The sequence below is a fragment of the Puma concolor genome, chromosome D1 (assembly GCF_028749965.1).
Source record: "Puma concolor isolate L17-30 chromosome D1, mPumCon1.1.hap2, whole genome shotgun sequence".
Taxonomy (NCBI): Eukaryota; Metazoa; Chordata; class Mammalia; order Carnivora; family Felidae; genus Puma; species Puma concolor.
In genome coordinates this window covers 14877459-14895322 of record NC_141676.1, presented here as the reverse complement: position 1 = coordinate 14895322, position 17864 = coordinate 14877459, and the positions used below count along the sequence as shown (strand labels likewise).

The window sequence follows — 17864 nt, the reverse complement described above, 5'->3', positions numbered from 1 at the left end:
CTCCATTATCCATAGCCTTTGTTACCAAGAAGAATTCTCCACTCATGCTTGGACTAAATGGCTGATGATATATGTCATTTGTATTCATACTTCAGTCTTTTCTATGTGAGAAGTATATTTATATTTTTTCTCTCTCATGATTAATCTAGATTATTAAACTAGATACCTCACTGCAATTGTAAGTGGTCTGGTGACAGACAGCTGGGTTCTACAATTGGCTTAAATTCCATGAAGTTCAAAGTTTTCATCTGTCAACTTAGGTAAATGATATTTACGAAGTATCTTTTGAAGAAATGGGGTGAGGATAAAATACTCCATTACTATGTTTGAAGGGACAGAAACAATGTTTAATACATGTGGGAAGTAACAATCTTTAAGACACATCAGCAATATTGAACACTTACCTTACAGACATAGATCTTCCTGATGTTTGGAGAGTTTTGGAAATAATCCCATCTTCAAAGTAACCTTCTCTAGATAAGTAACTTTCAATATGAAAGATATGAGACGCTTGGAAAGAGACTCTTCAAATAATTCCATATCAAATTACCAGTTTTTAATGAAGTGTTTTTATAAGCCAAAAGCTTCCCTTCTAGCCCAAAGCCTCAAAAAGTTGTTACAGAAGACCTGGGATTTGAACTTAGAATGGATTCTTTTGAAACACTTTGGAGAAAAGATCTACAGATGGCTTTGGTCCCGTAGGCAAGAGGCAAGAAGTATGGAGGAAACACATTCAAATGGGTCATTCCAACCATAATGAATCTTGCTCTGGAAAATGTGATCAACAGAAACCATTTTCAACTTGCACTGCATGGATATTTAAAGAGGTTTCCATAAAGGTTCAAGGACCTTGTCTTGTAGCTGCTACTGTCTCTCCCAGGAATTAATTATCTCCTCAGATGGAAAGGCCTTGTGTTAAAGCCATGTTAAAGAGGCATGTTTGACAAATATCCAATTGTGAATAGGGAATTGCATTCCTTGTACTTGGAACCTAACCATGTGAGAGTTCCCTTCTCTATGTGAAACTTGGTGTCTAAGAAAGCCACATGTCCTGTGAATGGAAAAATGCCATCATTCCAGTGTGGGGGCTTGTGATGTAATTAATCCTTTGACTCACGTCACAGAGAGAACTTCTGTCTCCTTGGCAATAATAAAACTTTTTTGGAACCTGCTAAGGATTGCTGGAGAGCTAGATCGATGAGGGCATAAGATCATGCACCCCTTTAAAGTCAAGACTCCAAAAGCTGGTTTTCACATGTATCAGGAAGCTACGGAAGTGAATAAAAACTCTACAAGGCTCCCAATGAGTTATCTTAGGGACTCATGGTCTGGTCAGTACAGAATACTAGGCAACATTGAAATTGTGGCGAGACAGCAGAACACGAGTGGAGAGTCCTAGTTGCTCCACATCTTTGTCACTTGGTACTGTTAGTATTTCCTTCGAGTCATTCTAGGAGACGTGTGGTGATGTATGGCTGTGGTTTTAATTTTCTTTTCCTGATGGCTAATGATGAGATTTTTTTTTCATATTATTGACCTTTTTAACACTTGTTTTGTGTAATTTTGTTCAAGTCCTTTGCATAATTCAAAAATAAGGGATCTGGTTTCCTTATCACTGTTACAATTGTTCTTTATATATAGTACAGGTCTTTGTCATACATATGTTATGTATATATACAAAATTTTCTCCTAGTCCTTAGATTGTTCATTTAAAAAATGGTGTTACTTGAATAGCAGCAGTTTTAAAACTTTGATGAATACTAATTTTTAATTTTTTTCTTATGATTAATGTTTATTATTTTGTATCTAATAAATATTGGTGTACTGCTTAGGTCAAAATGGTTTCTTCTGGAATTTCTATGGATTTAACTATGAATATTTAACTTTGACATGTAGGTCTCTGTCTCATTTTGAGTTAATTTTTGTGCATGGTATGTGGTTAAGATTAATTTTTTTTCTCATGTGGATATACAATTGATCCAGTATAATTTGTGGAAAATCTTATACTTTCCCCATTTTATTACTTGACACTTTGTAAAAAGTCACATAATTAGGCCTATTTCTGGGCATTCTATTGGTTTCAAGGTCTCAATGTTTACCTCTTCGTCAATACCAAACAGCATTGATCATGGAGCTTCATAACAATTCTTGAATTTATGTTTATGTGCCCTGGGAAACCAAAATAGCCACTGACTCACTTTGTTGCAATATTCACTTTATTGCGGTGATCTGGACTTGAGTCAACAATACCTGAAGTATGCCTGTACTTTGCCAGGCTGTTTAAAACTCTGCCTTAGCCTTCACTTCTTGCTTTCATGAGTGGTGAATATTTTAGTGTCTTCTTGAACATTTCTCAGCACCCATCCAGCCCTGAGCATCTACGGATGGTTTTCTAGATTCCCTGGTATATACATAGGTGGTTCTCATAGCCCTTATTCTCACATGTATCTACTTTCCAAACCTCATTCTTCCTCAATTTTTCAGTCGATGTACTGCTTTCCTTATCTTATACTTTGCCTCAGGCAGTTGTAGCCAGTACATTTGCTCAAATGCTTTTTTTTTTCAATGTTTATTTATTTCTGAGGCAGAGACAGAGCATGAGTGGGAGAGGGGCAGAGAGAGAGGGGGACACAGAATCCGAAGCAGGCTCCAGGCTCTGAGCTGTCAGCACAGAGCCCGATGCGGGGCTGGAACTCACAGACTGCGAGATCATGACCTGAGCTGAAGCCGGACGCTCAACCGACTGAGCCACCCAGGCGCCCCCAAATGCTTTTGATAAAATCTGCCCTGCAGGTCTTTCCAGCCTCTAGAAGTCTCTAAGGTAGATGAAACAAAATCAAGCTAGTGAGCCAATTCTTCAGGGCACCACCAAAAGTGCAAAACATACCATCCCAAGTTTTCGAGGTCAAGTTGTGGCACCAGCAAAGCCACATGAAGAAGGTGACCCATCATCCTCATGGCTGCAACTGAATTGGGAAGTGGGAAATGCTGAGTAAGTTAAAATTCCACAATGTTTTCTTCCCAAAGCGTATCAGCTTCTTTCTTCATGAATCATTCCACTGGATGTGGTAGCTTTTAAATAGGTTTAATAGTTCCTAAACTTTGGGAAATCCTAGGCAGTGATTTAAATAGCTAAACAGACACCTAACATGTGGCCCAGACAGTCCGCTGGTATTTATGCAAGAATAACAAAAACGTATGTGCATACAAAGACTTTAACTTGGGCTATTTGTAATAGCCCAAAATTGTAAATAATCCCAAAATTTACTAGTAGATGAATGAGCAAATTGTGACATAGCCAAACAACAGAATACTAAACAACAAATTAAAGAAAATCTTAGTTGCTTGATATTTCATTATCTAATACAAGTGTAAATCATGTCTATTTTAATTACATGTCTTATTGTTTATGGATGGCAAATAGACATGTATTTGAATATTGTATATTAATCTTATGGTTGGCACTATGCAGCTCTGCTATTTCTAATCATATCTATAAAATTTTTGGATTTTGATGTGAATGATCATGTCATCTGCAAATAATATCAACTTTATTTCCTCCTTCCCATTACCTGCATATCAGATTTCTGTCTTACTGCGCTGCATTATAGTGTTGACTAGAAATCGCGATAGAAATGAACATTTTTGTCTCATTCGTTTTTTTCTACGTTTATTTGTTTATTGTGAGACAGAGAGCACAAGAAGGGGAGAGGCGGACAGAGAGGGAGAGAGAGGATCCCAAGCAGGCCCCGCGCTGCCAACATAGAGCCCAGTGTGGGGCTAGAACTCACAAACTGTGAGATCATGACCTGAGCAGAAACCAAGAATCCGATGCTTAACTGGCTGAGCCACCCAGGCGCCCCATCGTTTTGTCTCATTCTTGATGTAGGGAGAATGTATCTAACTTAATCCCTTTAGGATAATGTTTTCAGTAGAGCTTTTAAAAATCATTATTTTTAGCGTCAAGAAAATTCCTTTATATCATTAATATACTTTTGAATTTAATACTGGTAAACATTTATATGATAAACACGTAACTTTATCACGTACTTTCTCTGCATCTGTTGAAATGACTATTTGGGTTTTCACTTTTAATTTCCACTTTTGTGGATATATTTATCAAGTTTCTAATAATAAACCTATTATAGAATGGATAAAACTTGGTAATGGAATGTTAATTTTTATACACAGTTAAAGTAATTTAATATTTTGTTAAGACTTTTACAGTCTTAATTTCAGGAGGAAAAGCACCAGTGAACAATTGTATTTCCTTGAAACCTAGTCTTTCACAATGAATGGATGAAAGTTTGATTTTTACTCATCTATGAGAAACTCTGTAAAAGAGTGGAGTAATCTATTTTGATAAAATGTTGTAAATCCATTTGTGACTGGTACTTCTTTTATGGGATTAATTTTAATGAATTCTGTTCTTTCCTAGTTATAGACTAGCCATCTTTTGTAATTCCTCTGAAGTTAGTTTGGGTATAATTTTTTGTAGAAACATGTTTGTTTGTTTGTTTGTTTGTGTATGCCTTCAAAATTATTGGCATTTAGTTGTTGATAATATTTTATAGTTTTCATCTCCAGTTTTATCAGTAGTTATGTTATCCTTCATTAACATTATATATTTATCTTTTTTATTTTATACTGATCCATATTGATAAAAGCTGAACTATTTTGAAAGGCTTTTCCCAAGACCCCACATTAAAATTTGTTGCTCTTTCTTTTGTATTTTTTGTTTCCTTTTAATTTCTACTATGATTTGCCTTATGTTTTTTCTTATTACTTTTTAAAAATGTCTTATATTTATATTTCATTTAGTTAACATACAGTACAATATTGGTTTCAGGAATAGAATTCAGTGATTCATCACTTCCATGCAGCACCCAATCCTCATCACAGCAAGAGCCCTTTTTAATACCCATCACCCATCTAGCCCCTCTCGCACCTACCTCCCTCTACCAACTCTTATTAGTTTATTCTCTATCATTAAGGGTATGTGGTTTGTTTCCCTCTCTTCTCTTCCCCCCTTCCCGTATGTTTATCTGTTTTGTTGCTTAAATTCCACACATGAGTGAAATAATATGGCATTTGCCTTATTACTTTTTTATGTGCTCCTGTCTTCTAAAGATAGCATCCTTTTCAGATTTTCTTTGTTTCTAATGAAAATGTTAAGGTTATAATTTTCTTCAAAAGCACCACTATCCCTGCATCCTATAAACCTGGAGAGGTAGTAGGTTCCTTATAGTTTAAGTCTAGGTAGTTTTTTTAATTTTCCAGTATTATTTATTTTTTAACATGTTAGCTATTTTGCAGAATATAGATGTAATTTCCTAATAGCATATATGTGTGTGTGTTTATATTCGGAACCACCTATATCTAAATCTAGGACTACTTTTACTATTTATTGTGCTCAGAACGTTGTATTGTTTCCTTCTTTACAATATGGTGAGACTTTTAAAAATAATCTAATAACCAATTTTATGCATATTCTATCTATGCATGCAAAAATATATACTCCTTGCTAGATGTGTAATTTTACATACATTTCTATATATTTTAAGTTCTGTTGTTCAGATCTTTCAGACCCTCTGAACTTCCTGCCTTCTGTCCTCACCAATAATTGAAAAAGGAACATTGCCATCTTCCACTGTGAAGGTGGATTCATATTTTTCCTCATGTGGATTTCTCTACCCGTGTTGTCTGCATTTAGAGGCTACATTATTAAGTGCATGCATGAAGCAGGGTCTGCAGCCGGAAGACAGAGGCAACTACCATTATTTAAGGAGTGTTGCGAGAGGTTATTTTTACGACGTGGACAATTAGAGGAAAATCACAAGGAATGTGCAAGGTCCTGGGGCTCATGGAGTTGACTATGATTGAGTACAGTGGGGGCACAGAAGTGGCAGGCAGACGTGGAAATGAGCAATGCAGAAAAAATAAAATAAAATTAGACCTTAGATGGACCTAGCGTGAACTAAGGGCTTCAATTTATTAAACCTGATTTACTCAAAGTAAAACAAAAATAAACTAATATAAGGAAAATAACTAACGATGCATTGTGGCACTTTCCAAGTCCTAACTTGTACCCTAATATGATACCTGGTAACACAAAACAATGTGCATGACTTCTAAGTTTCCAATGGGTGTAATTAACCATTGAGGATAATTTCAAAATCTTCATGCTAATGGCAATGATTCCATGTTGATGAGTAAAATATTACTACTCTTCTATACTCTCTTTGCATATCTACCTCATTAGATGATATGAACAATTTAAAATCTATATGTGTATGTAATACATATCTCCAGGCTTTGATGAAATTATTCTAGGAGAAGGGGGAGAGAAAAATAGATGCCCATATTACATCAGTATTACAACATTCAGAAGTATTGAATTACTAGAGATAAATGAAGTAAGCCTCAAGGTCGTCTATATGACCGCTATAATAACATGGGCTGTATTTTTAAAATTCTAATCACACACACATCGGCTCCTGTAAAATGCCTGTGGGAGATTTCCCCTCAGGACCCTCTCATGCTTTAACTCAAGGTATTCCCAACAATGTTTTCGTGAAAGGCTCTTTGGATGGAAGATTCACAGGAGAGTTGGAGATGCTCCATGTCTGCTGTAGTATAACACAGACACAGAGAGTAAAGGGAACCGCCAGAAGGATCACCTTGACATTTATATACAATATTACATATAAAAATACGTATAATATATAAAGATGAAATCATTATGATTTCCACAAGTCTTCGTTTAATACAAAATTTGATGTCATAATTAAAATTTTTAATTTCTTCTGTAATTTCATTGGTGTTTTTTAAAGTTTATTTATTTATTTTGAGAGGGTTGGGGGACAGAGAGAATCCCGAGCAGGCTCCTCACTTTTAGCACAGAGCCCGACACAGGACTCGAACTCACAAACTGGGAGATACTGACTTGAGCTGAAATCAAGAGGCAGATGCTTAACTGACTGAGCGACCCAGGCTCCCCTTCTTGGTGGCAATTTTGAGAGGGCATTCAGGAGAATGCTGGAGTGCAACTGATGAGGGTTTTAAGCCTTTATTTTCACTTCGGAGAAGACACCTAAGCATAGATGAGAAAAAGCATCAGCTTCCAAATCATACAGAAATGGTTTAGATGGAGATCTCCCCCTTAGGATTTATGTAACCTTGGATGCAAGTTCCCTTATTTGCAAAACAGGGGCAATAATACAGCAGTCCTCTTTACCCATGGTTCATGTTCCATGGTTTCGGCGACCTTCTGTCAACCACGGTCTGGAGGCAGACGATCTCTATCTGATGTACTGTGAGAAGGTCAATAGTAGCCTAACCCTACTTCCCTGTGCCTATCTCATCCACCTCACTTCCTCTCATCGTGTAGGCATTTTATCATCTCCTATCATCACAAGAAGAAGGGTAGGTACACTAAGGGTGAGTATAGTTGATATTTTGAGAGTGAGAAGGAGAGAGAAAATGGGAAGGGAAAGGAAAGAAACAGGCACAGGGAGATTTTGCGAATTCGTTTTTTTTTTTTTTTTTTTTTTCCCCAGAAGATTCCTGGCACAGAGTTTATGGGAGCTGCTTGGAAGGATCTTTTTCTATACCGATCTCTATTTTTACAATTGATATTTAAGCATTGTAGGTTGAGAAGCACTGGACCATCTGTTAGATGTTGAGGCTTATGCCAATGTCGGCAAACATTCTAAACCAAAAGTTGCATTTTCTATGGTTTTGATTCTCTAGTTCTTATTCTACAACTTTAATGAAAACCTACTCTGGGATTTCTATATGTCCTTTAACTGATCATATTCTTCCATATAAACAAACATTCATCTTGGATATTCTCAATTTATACATAAAAGTACTTTGCTAAGCCCTATGTGGAAATCAGAACAAACTTACACCGACAGAATGTTTTTTCCTTAACCTCAATGTATGTCGAATATAAGTTCTTCAATCCGTCCCGTTGTGGCAGAAAACAAAATCCACAGGTAAAGGCAATCAGCTGATGAAAATGCTGGTATGTATCTTCTTATATAACCATTTGTTCCTCTTCAAACATTGTTGGGGGTACTCTTCTGTGGACCTGACAAGTTGGAATGATAAGGCCTTCTACTGTATATTCTTAAATGGACTTCATTTTGCTCTTGGATCCAGAAGTTTTAGTCCCATGTACCAGCTGAAGGGGGAGGATCAGGGAGAATGGATTGCTCAGTGTGAACAAAAACTAGTTAACAAGACATGGGAGCCTGGATGCTCACCTTCATGATCATTAGATGAGGGATCTGTCCACTACATCATATTGTTCCGCCGTTGGTACCATTAAAGTAATTCCGAGACGTCAGTAGTCTTTTAGGCAAATCATGATTTTGCTGTGGAGGACGCTTGGTTATGGGTAAAAGGTGATGTTTCCACATATTCACTCTCTGCTCCTGGGTCTACTGCGTCTAAGTGGTTGCACTGTTCTAAACGCATCGCTAAATATGCAGGACATTCTTTAATCACACTGGGTTCTTCAGTATGTACCAGACAACAACTACCTGTCCTCAGTGTTTCTAACATGTTAACAGCAACCTCTAACATGTGTATTTAGAATGATTAGGAAAAAGGGAAAGCTTTTATATAACAAGAACCCGTGTTCCTGTTTTCAGATGCCCAAATAGTGTTTCCAAATACCTATATTCTGTATCTCCATGTCCTGACTCTTGACCAAACTGCCAAGAAGCAGAGTCACTGGGTTTGTTCTCAATGAATTCAGGTTATTTATCTGCTACAATTAAGAACCTTGATTTTGCTTTCATTTGAAGAAATATTAATTCCACTCAATGCACAGAATGTGGTGTTAGGTTGGGATTTTATAAATTATTATATGTGGCATAGAGAAGGGGAGGGGATTACTTACAGTTATTTGTGTGTTAATGCTAGAGATGAAAAAAAATCATACTATTTAAGGAAGTGGAAAATAGACGGAAGTCCATTTGGTCAGTGGATAATGTAGCATAGCTCTCAAGAGCATACAACTTAGCATCAGATACAAGATCATATCTTAGGTTGCTACTTATATCTGAAAGAATTTGTATTATTATCCAAACCCACCCATTTTTGTTCCCCCACTTGTCAAATGAGTATCAGAATAGTAACTATTTGGATATTATGAATTAAATGCATGCAAAATGTTTGTAAAACCTCCCAGCATAAAGTATGCTCTCATTAAGTATCATTTGAAATATAATAATGGCATCAAACCAGAGGGATTTAAAAGATTAAATGCAATAGTTCCTTTGTGACCTACATATTTTTCAGTGTAAATATCCTCCAAAAAAGCAAAAAGTACTCTTAAACGTGTCGTATGTTCTGTATCATTTCAGATGAATTAAATTTCTATTGTGTCCCTGGACTCACCTCAACCTCATGGAAAATCAGAACAATGTCACAGAATTTGTTTTCATGGGTCTGTGGGGAAATAAGCAAATGGAGCTCCTGTTCTTTTTCTGGTTCCTGCTCTGTTACCTGGCTGTCTTAATGGGCAACGTCATCATCTTGCTCACGATCACCTGCAGCCATCTAATCGAACAGCCGATGTACTACTTTCTCTGTCACCTTTCCCTCATGGATCTCTGCTACACCTCCACCGTGGTCCCCAGACTACTCAGGGACTTAGGCGCCGCAAGAAGAAACATCTCCTATAACAATTGTATGACCCAGCTCTTCGCTGCCCACTTGCTGGCGGGTGTGGAGATATTCATCTTGGTGTCCATGGCTTTTGACCGCTATGTTGCCATTGTCAAGCCCCTGCACTACACGGTCCTCATGAACCGGCAGAGGTGTAACATGTTGATCTTCACGGCCTGGGCTGTGGGTTTTTGGCACTCCGTTGCTCTGTTGCTCATGGTACTCAACTTACCTTTCTGTGGTCCTAATCAGATAGATCACTACATATGTGATGTGAAGCCTCTTTTGAAACTGGTGTGCAGAGACATTCGTGTTGTTAGTATCTTAGCGATTGCTAATTCAGGGATGGTGGTGGTTGTCGTTTTTCTTGTCCTGTTGGCTTCTTACATACTCATATTATATAACCTTAGGACCCGCTCCTCCGCAGGGCGACGCAAAGCTCTCTCCACCTGCAGCTCTCACGTGATGGTGGTGGTTTTATTCTTTGTGCCTTGTATCTATATCTATGTTCTACCTGCGGGGAGCGAGAACAAGGATAAGGAAATCTCCGTGTTTTACACTGTGATTGCCCCCATGCTGAATCCTCTCATCTATACCCTGAGAAACACGGAGATGAAAACCGCCATGCAGAAGGTGTGGTCTAAAATGGCACATTCAAATTTCCAGTAAAGGTGGTATTGACTGCACTTCGACTTTGTGTCCCCAGAGCATATTATTTCAGGTGTTATAGAAAACATATAACTTTTGGGGGGAAGCTGGACCAAATGGCCTCTAACATAGTAGAGCCAAAGAAGGAAGTCGCTGCAGTTCAGATTGTAGTCTGCACTCTAAACTTTCCAACTGGTTCCAGATATGGTTGCATGGGTTTGAGGAATGCTAGAAATGCCTTTCTAAAACACATGCCCAATCATATCACTACTCTCTCCAAAGATATGCAAGGAACCCTATATTCCTTGGAACAAAATCCAAACTTCTCGCTGCTGTGAAAATTTCTCCTGGCCAAACTTGCTAATGTTGAAGTCACTACATTGGTATAAAGCATGGTGTCACAATGACAGATATTGGGGCCAGGGAGAGGTGGGTGATTATTGACTCTGGTGTGTTTTTATCTCTGTGTCTTGTTAATTTGCTTCATATATGCATCCTCCCCACTTTTTAAATATTTAGTTAATTTTGAGAGAGAGTGAGAGATAGAGAGAGAGAGAGAGAGAGGTAGTGCAAGCGAGGGAGGGGCAGAGAGAGAGGAAGACACAGAATCCGAAGTAGGCTCCAGGTCTGAGCTGTCAGCACAGAGCCAGACATGGGCCTGGAACTCATGAACTGTGAGATTATGACCTGAGCTAAAGTCCAACGCTTTACCGACCGAGCCACCCAAGTGCCCCATATGCCTCCCCTTTTCTCAAATATCTACGAAGTGAGTACTATTGTAATATTACTTTGACTAACACATGTGAAGATTTAGCAGGCCATATGGCTGCTGGAAACGTTACATATTTTCGTTCTTTCTCTACCTTTCTTCCTTTATTCCCTGTGCTTGGATGCTTTCAACCAGCTGCACTGGACTTCTCCACATTCTCCAAACATACTCTAAAGTCTGTCAGCGCTATGACTATTTCTTCTCTCTTCTCTGCTTATAATGTTGCCCCCACTATGCCTTAGTGTTCATGTCTTACCTATAAGTCAGACTCTTGATGTTTCTTATTCCAGAAGATTTTGCTGACTCATGGACAGACCAGAAGCATTTCTGATTTCTTCCCTGTTCTTTTGTTGATATGAAACTGTACATCTACTCCTTTTAAAATAATCCGGTGCCCCATATCAATGTTTCTTATGTGTTTTTCCAGTTTGATTGAGGCAACTCAAAGAAGTGGTATATATTTATTTTCTGTTATCTGTTTTCTAGCAATAACCCCGTGCAAATTAAGAAGTTAACAGGAAGTGAATTACTTTCAAAGATCCTATCTTCTCTTTTTATTGGCCTTTATCCATTGTTCTCACATATCCAGCACCTCCCCTTATGTTATGAGCTATCACGCATTAATAATAAAATGTGTAATGTCAGAAAGGTTAGAACTTCAACATACATTCCCTGTAGCAATCAGGGATGAAGTCCAACAGAATGTCAGCCCCCTATAATATCTTTTTTCTTATTTTCTGCATTTTGAGGTACTACTCTTTTAATTTTCATTTATTCCTTGCCCTCTGAATCACATAGCCTGGGTCTTGGTTCCCATTTGTGTAGACATTTCTCTCTGTGAAAGTATTTGCCTTTCTCAGCACAACGATTGCATCCTTTTCACAGTTTCCTCGATTGAATTACTCCTGCCCAGAGCCAAGGAGAAGTCCAGGACAAAACATAAATGAGATAGTGTTTGCTCTAATGTCAGGAAATCTTCCTTTGATAGTTCTACTCTTAGGACTTTTCACACATTGAATTACTTTTTTTTTCTTCATGGATCCAGGAAAACCTGTGGATTATCAAAGATAAACATTCTATTTCATAGGAAATCAAGTCTGTCTAGTCATAGTTTGGTTTGAACTGGCTTAATATAGTAATTCTCCAAAGAATATTTGGATTATTTTTAATATAGAAATGTAGTGTGTATATTTGTTCCTGTGTATGTGTGATAATTCTGTGTGTGTGTGTGTGTGTGTGTGTGTAGTAGGGGGCAGGTTGATGGTCTTGAGGACGGGTCAGAGGAAATACGCGACCCATCAGAAAGAATACTACACAGCAAAACCAAAACATTTTCTTATTTGTTTTTTTCTCAAGAATTCATAAGATTTTATTGGCAAAAAATCATGACTATTTTATATAGTAAGCCCATCAAAAATATACTGAGCTAAGATTAGTTATCCAGTTGTAAGTTGTTCTTTCTAGAATTCTCTTTCCAGTCTATAGAACAATACTTAATAACTTCAAAAATACCTGGAATCTCGTTTTTTTAAATCTTTTTTTTAAATGTTTATTTATTTTTGAGAGAGGGACAGTGTGAGTAGGAGAGGGGCAGAGAAAGAGGGAGACACAGAATCTAGAGCAGGCTCCAGGATCTGAGCTGTCAGCACAGAGCCCAACGTGGGGCTCGAACTCATTAACTATGAGATCATGACCCGAGCTGAAGTCAGACACTTAAGCAACTGAACCACACAAGCACTCCTAAAATCTCGGTTTTATAAATAAATCCATGTACTCCCTAAAACAGAAGGTTTTAGAAGGTGATTAGAAAAGAAGGATAAAAAGAACAAAATCAATTCTCAGCAGAGAACTGAGACAAAATCAGGGATTGGGGTTGTAAGTGAGTCACTTATACACATGTCTAATAAGGATGATCCTGTGTTTTTGTGTTATGGGTAGAGATATGACTAGCTACCTCCTTCTGTGTGGTGACACAAGCCAGCTTGAGTGAAGCTTGGTCAACAAGATGCCTTATACTGAAATGGACAACCAGTAAAACATGAGCTCTGATATCCATCATTCTGACATGCTAGAATCTCTCATTTCCTCAGGGTTACTCTACTGTAAAAGGCTGGAAGCCAGCAGTAAACACATAAAAACCTGTTTCTTTCACACACAGAAGGCACAGCGTTCTTTTCCTTATGTGCATTTGGTAGCTCTTTGAGTGAATCTTTTTAACCTCTGGAAGCTCGTGTTCTTATTGGAACCACAGAACTAACTCTATTTATCTCACAATATGTTCAGTCGTGAGATAAAACGATACAAGGAAGTTAAAGCACAAAATAAACTCTCAGTAAGTTCTAGCTATTTTTGTTGTTTTGTACCAGATAATTTCCTAGAAAAGTTGATCTCCTAAAGTTTTACATGTATTAAGGAAATTTTTCATATATGAAATTGTGTGTGAGGGAGGAGAATTGGTTCACCTCGTGTCAGTGTGCACATTTTGGACTGAGCCAACTAACCTGCAGAAATGAAGTAACACAGGACTCAGCCAAATGGTAACCAGAATAAAAGTTGGGCTATATATTGAGACTGGATGTCCCTTCATATTTTATTATACTCTCACTTAATGATTTTATATATATATATATATATATATATATATATATATATATAAAGATATATATATATATATATAAAGGATATATATATACATATGTATAAACATATATATATAAAATATATATATACACACACACACACACACACACATATATATATATATATATATACACATATATATATATATATATATATATATATATATACACATATATATAAAGGATAGATTGTTTCTTCTTGAATCTTTCCTTTTCTTCTGTTCTCTATTCCCCAACCATCTATTTCATCATTATTGGTCCCTGGAAACAAATACCTTGGGTTCCAGTCCTGATATTACAGGTCACTAACTTTATTCATCTGTCTGCTCTACCCACATACGTTACTCTGGATAACGATGCATATTGGACGGTACCGCGTGTGTTTGGTTCTGTGTGTCCCTCCCCAAGTCAGATCTTTCTGAAGCTACTATTAAAGGAAAATTCCAAAATGGAGCAAGCAAGCCTACTTAACATAGTCTCTTTTTACAAATAGGATCAGGAGGCCATAAGTAAGGAAGCGTTTAGGCACATCTGCATTGGAGAAACCATGAAGATTTTTGAACTTTTCAGAGAGCTGGCAGCCTTTAGCCTGGACTTAACTTCCTTCCTCCTCATGACACCTGAGTCATCAGCATTCTTTGCTTCTAAAAGTGTTCCAATCCTTCATTTGCATATTAACCCAACCAATCCCAGTTACCCTAATTCCAATCTCTGTTTTGCAGAAGGGACCTGAATGAGAATTACACTCATAGCCTTTTGCCTCTATAACTCTGCCTCTCTTTGTCTTCCTGGGAACGCAGTTTAGGTTCCTACCAGAATCTGTGCCTCCCCAATTACAAGTGCAATTGCCCAAATAAATGTTTCTATGTTTTAACTTTCAGTGAATTTTTTCTTAGTCAATACTAGCTTAATACTATTCCACGCTATATTATTTTTCTTTGGAAAGTAAGACGAACACAAGGCAGGCAGAGCTTCTGAATTGCTCTGTCTGATTGGAGCATTGGGGAACCTTCAGGGAAACTGCTGGACACAGGCTAACACAAAGATAAGAAGTAAAGGGGTACTAGGGTGCCTTTCTCAGTTAAGAGTCCAACTCTTTTTTTTTTTTAATTTATATATGAAATTTATTGTCAAATTGGTTTCCATACAACACCCAGTGCTCATCCCAAAAGGTGCCCTCCTCAATACCCATCACCCACCCTCTCCTCCCTCCCACCCCCCATCAACCCTTAGTTTGTTCTCAGTTCTCAACAGTCTCTTATGCTTTGGCTCTCTCCCACTCTAACCTCTTTTTTTTTTTTTTCCCTTCCCCTCCCCCATGGGTTCCTGTTAAGTTTCTCAGGATCCACATAAGAGTGAAACCATATGGTATCTGTCTTTCTCTGTATGGCTTATTTCACTTAGCATCACACTCTCCAGTTCCATCCATGTTGCTACAAAAGGCCATATTTCATTCTTTCTCATTGCCACGTAGTATTCCATTGTGTATATAAACCACAATTTCTTTATCCATTCATCAGTTGATGGACATTTAGGCTCTTTCCATAATTTGGCTATTGTTGAGAGTGCTGCTATGAACATTGGGGTACAAGTGCCCCTATGCATCAGTACTCCTGTGTCCCTTGGATAAATTCCTAGCAGTGCTATTGCTGGGTCATAGGGTAGGTCTATTTTTAATTTTCTGAGGAACCTCCACACTGCTTTCCAGAGCGGCTGCACCAATTTGCATTCCCACCAACAGTGCAAGAGGGTTCCCGTTTCTCCACATCCTCTCCAGCATCTATAGTCTCCTGATTTGTTCATTTTGGCCACTCTGACTGGCATGAGGTGATACCTGAGTGTGGTTTTGATTTGTATTTCCCTGATAAGAGTGACGCTGAACATCTTTTCATGTGCCTGTTGGCCATCTGGATGTCTTCTTTAGAGAAGTGTCTATTCATGTTTTCTGCCCATTTCTTCACTGGGTTATTTGCTTTTCGGGTGTGGAGTTTGGTGAGCTCTTTATAGATTTTGGATACTAGCCCTTTGTCCGATATGTCATTTGCAAATATCTTTTCCCATTCAGTTGGTTGCCTTTTAGTTTTGTTGGTTGTTTCCTTTGCTGTGCAGAAGCTTTTTATCTTCATAAGGTCCCAGGAATTCACTTTTGCTTTTAATTCCCTTGCCTTTGGGGATGTGTCGAGTAAGAGATTGCTACGGCTGAGGTCAGAGAGGTCTTTTCCTGCTTTCTCCTCTAAGGTTTTGATGGTTTCCTGTCTCACATTCAGGTCCTTTATCCATTTTGAGTTTATTTTTGTGAATGGTGTGAGAAAGTGGTCTAGTTTCAACCTTCTGCATGTTGCTGTCCACTTCTCCCAGCACCATTTGTTAAAGAGACTGTCTTTTTTCCATTGGATGTTCTTTCCTGCTTTGTCAAAGATTAGTTGGCCATACGTTTGCGGGTCTAGTTCTGGGGTTTCTATTCTATTCCATTGGTCTATGTGTCTGTTTTTGTGCCAATACCATGCTGTCTTGATGATGACAGCTTTGTAGTAGAGGCTAAAGTCTGGGATTGTGATGCCTCCTGCTTTGGTCTTCTTCTTCAAAATTACTTTGGCTATTCGGGGCCTTTTGTGGTTCCATATGAATTTTAGGATTGCTTGTTCTAGTTTCGAGAAGAATGCTGGTGCAATTTTGATTGGGATTGCATTGAATGTGTAGATAGCTTTGGGTAGTATTGACATTTTGACAATATTTATTCTTCCAATCCATGAGCAGGGAATGTCTTTCCATTTCTTTAAATCTTCTTCAATTACCTTCATAAGCTTTCTATAGTTTTCAGCATACAGATCCTTTACATCTTTGGTTAGATTTATTCCTAGGTATTTTATGCTTCTTGGTGCAATTGTGAATGGGATCAGTTTCTTTATTTGTCTTTCTGTTGCTTCATTGTTAGTGTATAAGAATGCAACTGATTTCTGTACATTGATTTTTGTATCCTGCAACTTTGCTGAATTCATGTATCAGTTCTAGCAGACTTTTGGTGGAGTCTATCGGATTTTCCATGTATAATATCATGTCATCTGCAAAAAGCGAAAGCTTGACTTCATCTTTGCCAATTTTGATGCCTTTGATTTCCTTTTGTTGTCTGATTGCTGATGCTAGAACTTCCAGCACTATGTTAAACAACAGTGGTGAGAGTGGGCATCCCTGTCGTGTTCCTGATCTCAGGGAAAAAGCTCTCAGTTTTTCCCCGTTGAGGATGATGTTAGCTGTGGGCTTTTCATAAATGGCTTTTATGATCTTTAAGTATGTTCCTTCTATCCCGACTTTCTCAAGGGTTTTTATTAAGAAAGGGTGCTGGATTTTGTCAAAGGCCTTTTCTGCATCGATTGACAGGATCATATGGTTCTTCTCTTTTTTTTTGTTAATGTGATGTATCACGTTGATTGATTTGCGAATGTTGAACCAGCCCTGCATCCCAGGAATGAATCCCACTTGATCATGGTGAATAATTCTTTTTATATGCCATTGAATTCGATTTGCTAGTATCTTATTGAGAATTTTTGCATCCATATTCATCAGGGATATTGGCCTGTAGTTCTCTTTTTTTACTGGGTCTCTGTCTGGTTTAGGAATCAAAGTAATACTGGCTTCATAGAATGAGTCTGGAAGTTTTCCTTCCCTTTCTATTTCTTGGAATAGCTTGAGAAGGATAGGTATTATCTCTGCTTTAAACGTCTGGTAGAACTCCCCTGGGAAGCCATCTGGTCCTGGACTCTTATTTGTTGGGAGATTTTTGATAACCGATTCAATTTCTTCGCTGGTGATGGGTCTGTTCAAGCTTTCTATTTCCTCCTGATTGAGTTTTGGAAGAGTGTGGGTGTTCAGGAATTTGTCCATTTCTTCCAGGTTGTCCAACTTGTTGGCATATAATTTTTCATAGTATTCCCTGATAATTGTTTGTATCTCTGAGGGATTGGTTGTAATCATTCCATTTTCATTCATGATTTTATCTATTTGGGTCATCTCCCTTTTCTTTTTGAGAAGCCTGGCTAGAGGTTTGTCAATTTTGTTTATTTTTTCAAAAAACCAACTCTTGGTTTCGTTGATCTACTCTACAGTTTTTTTAGATTCTATATTGTTTA

General features: G+C 37.8%; 1 protein-coding gene across 1 annotated transcript; it reads left to right on the top strand.

Annotated features, from left to right (window-relative positions):
• Positions 1 to 9420: 9420 nt before the first annotated feature.
• LOC147576492 (olfactory receptor 4P4-like) lies at positions 9421 to 10350 on the top strand. The gene has a single exon (XM_086679384.1). It carries the CDS (start codon positions 9421 to 9423, stop codon positions 10348 to 10350), a length of 930 nt encoding a protein of 309 aa, XP_086535510.1.
• Positions 10351 to 17864: the final 7514 nt, after the last annotated feature.

Bases quoted from the DNA above. Each gene is read 5' to 3' on its own strand.
- LOC147576492 (XM_086679384.1), top strand. From the start codon at position 9,421: ATGGAAAATCAGAACAATGTCACAGAATTTGTTTTCATGGGTCTGTGG.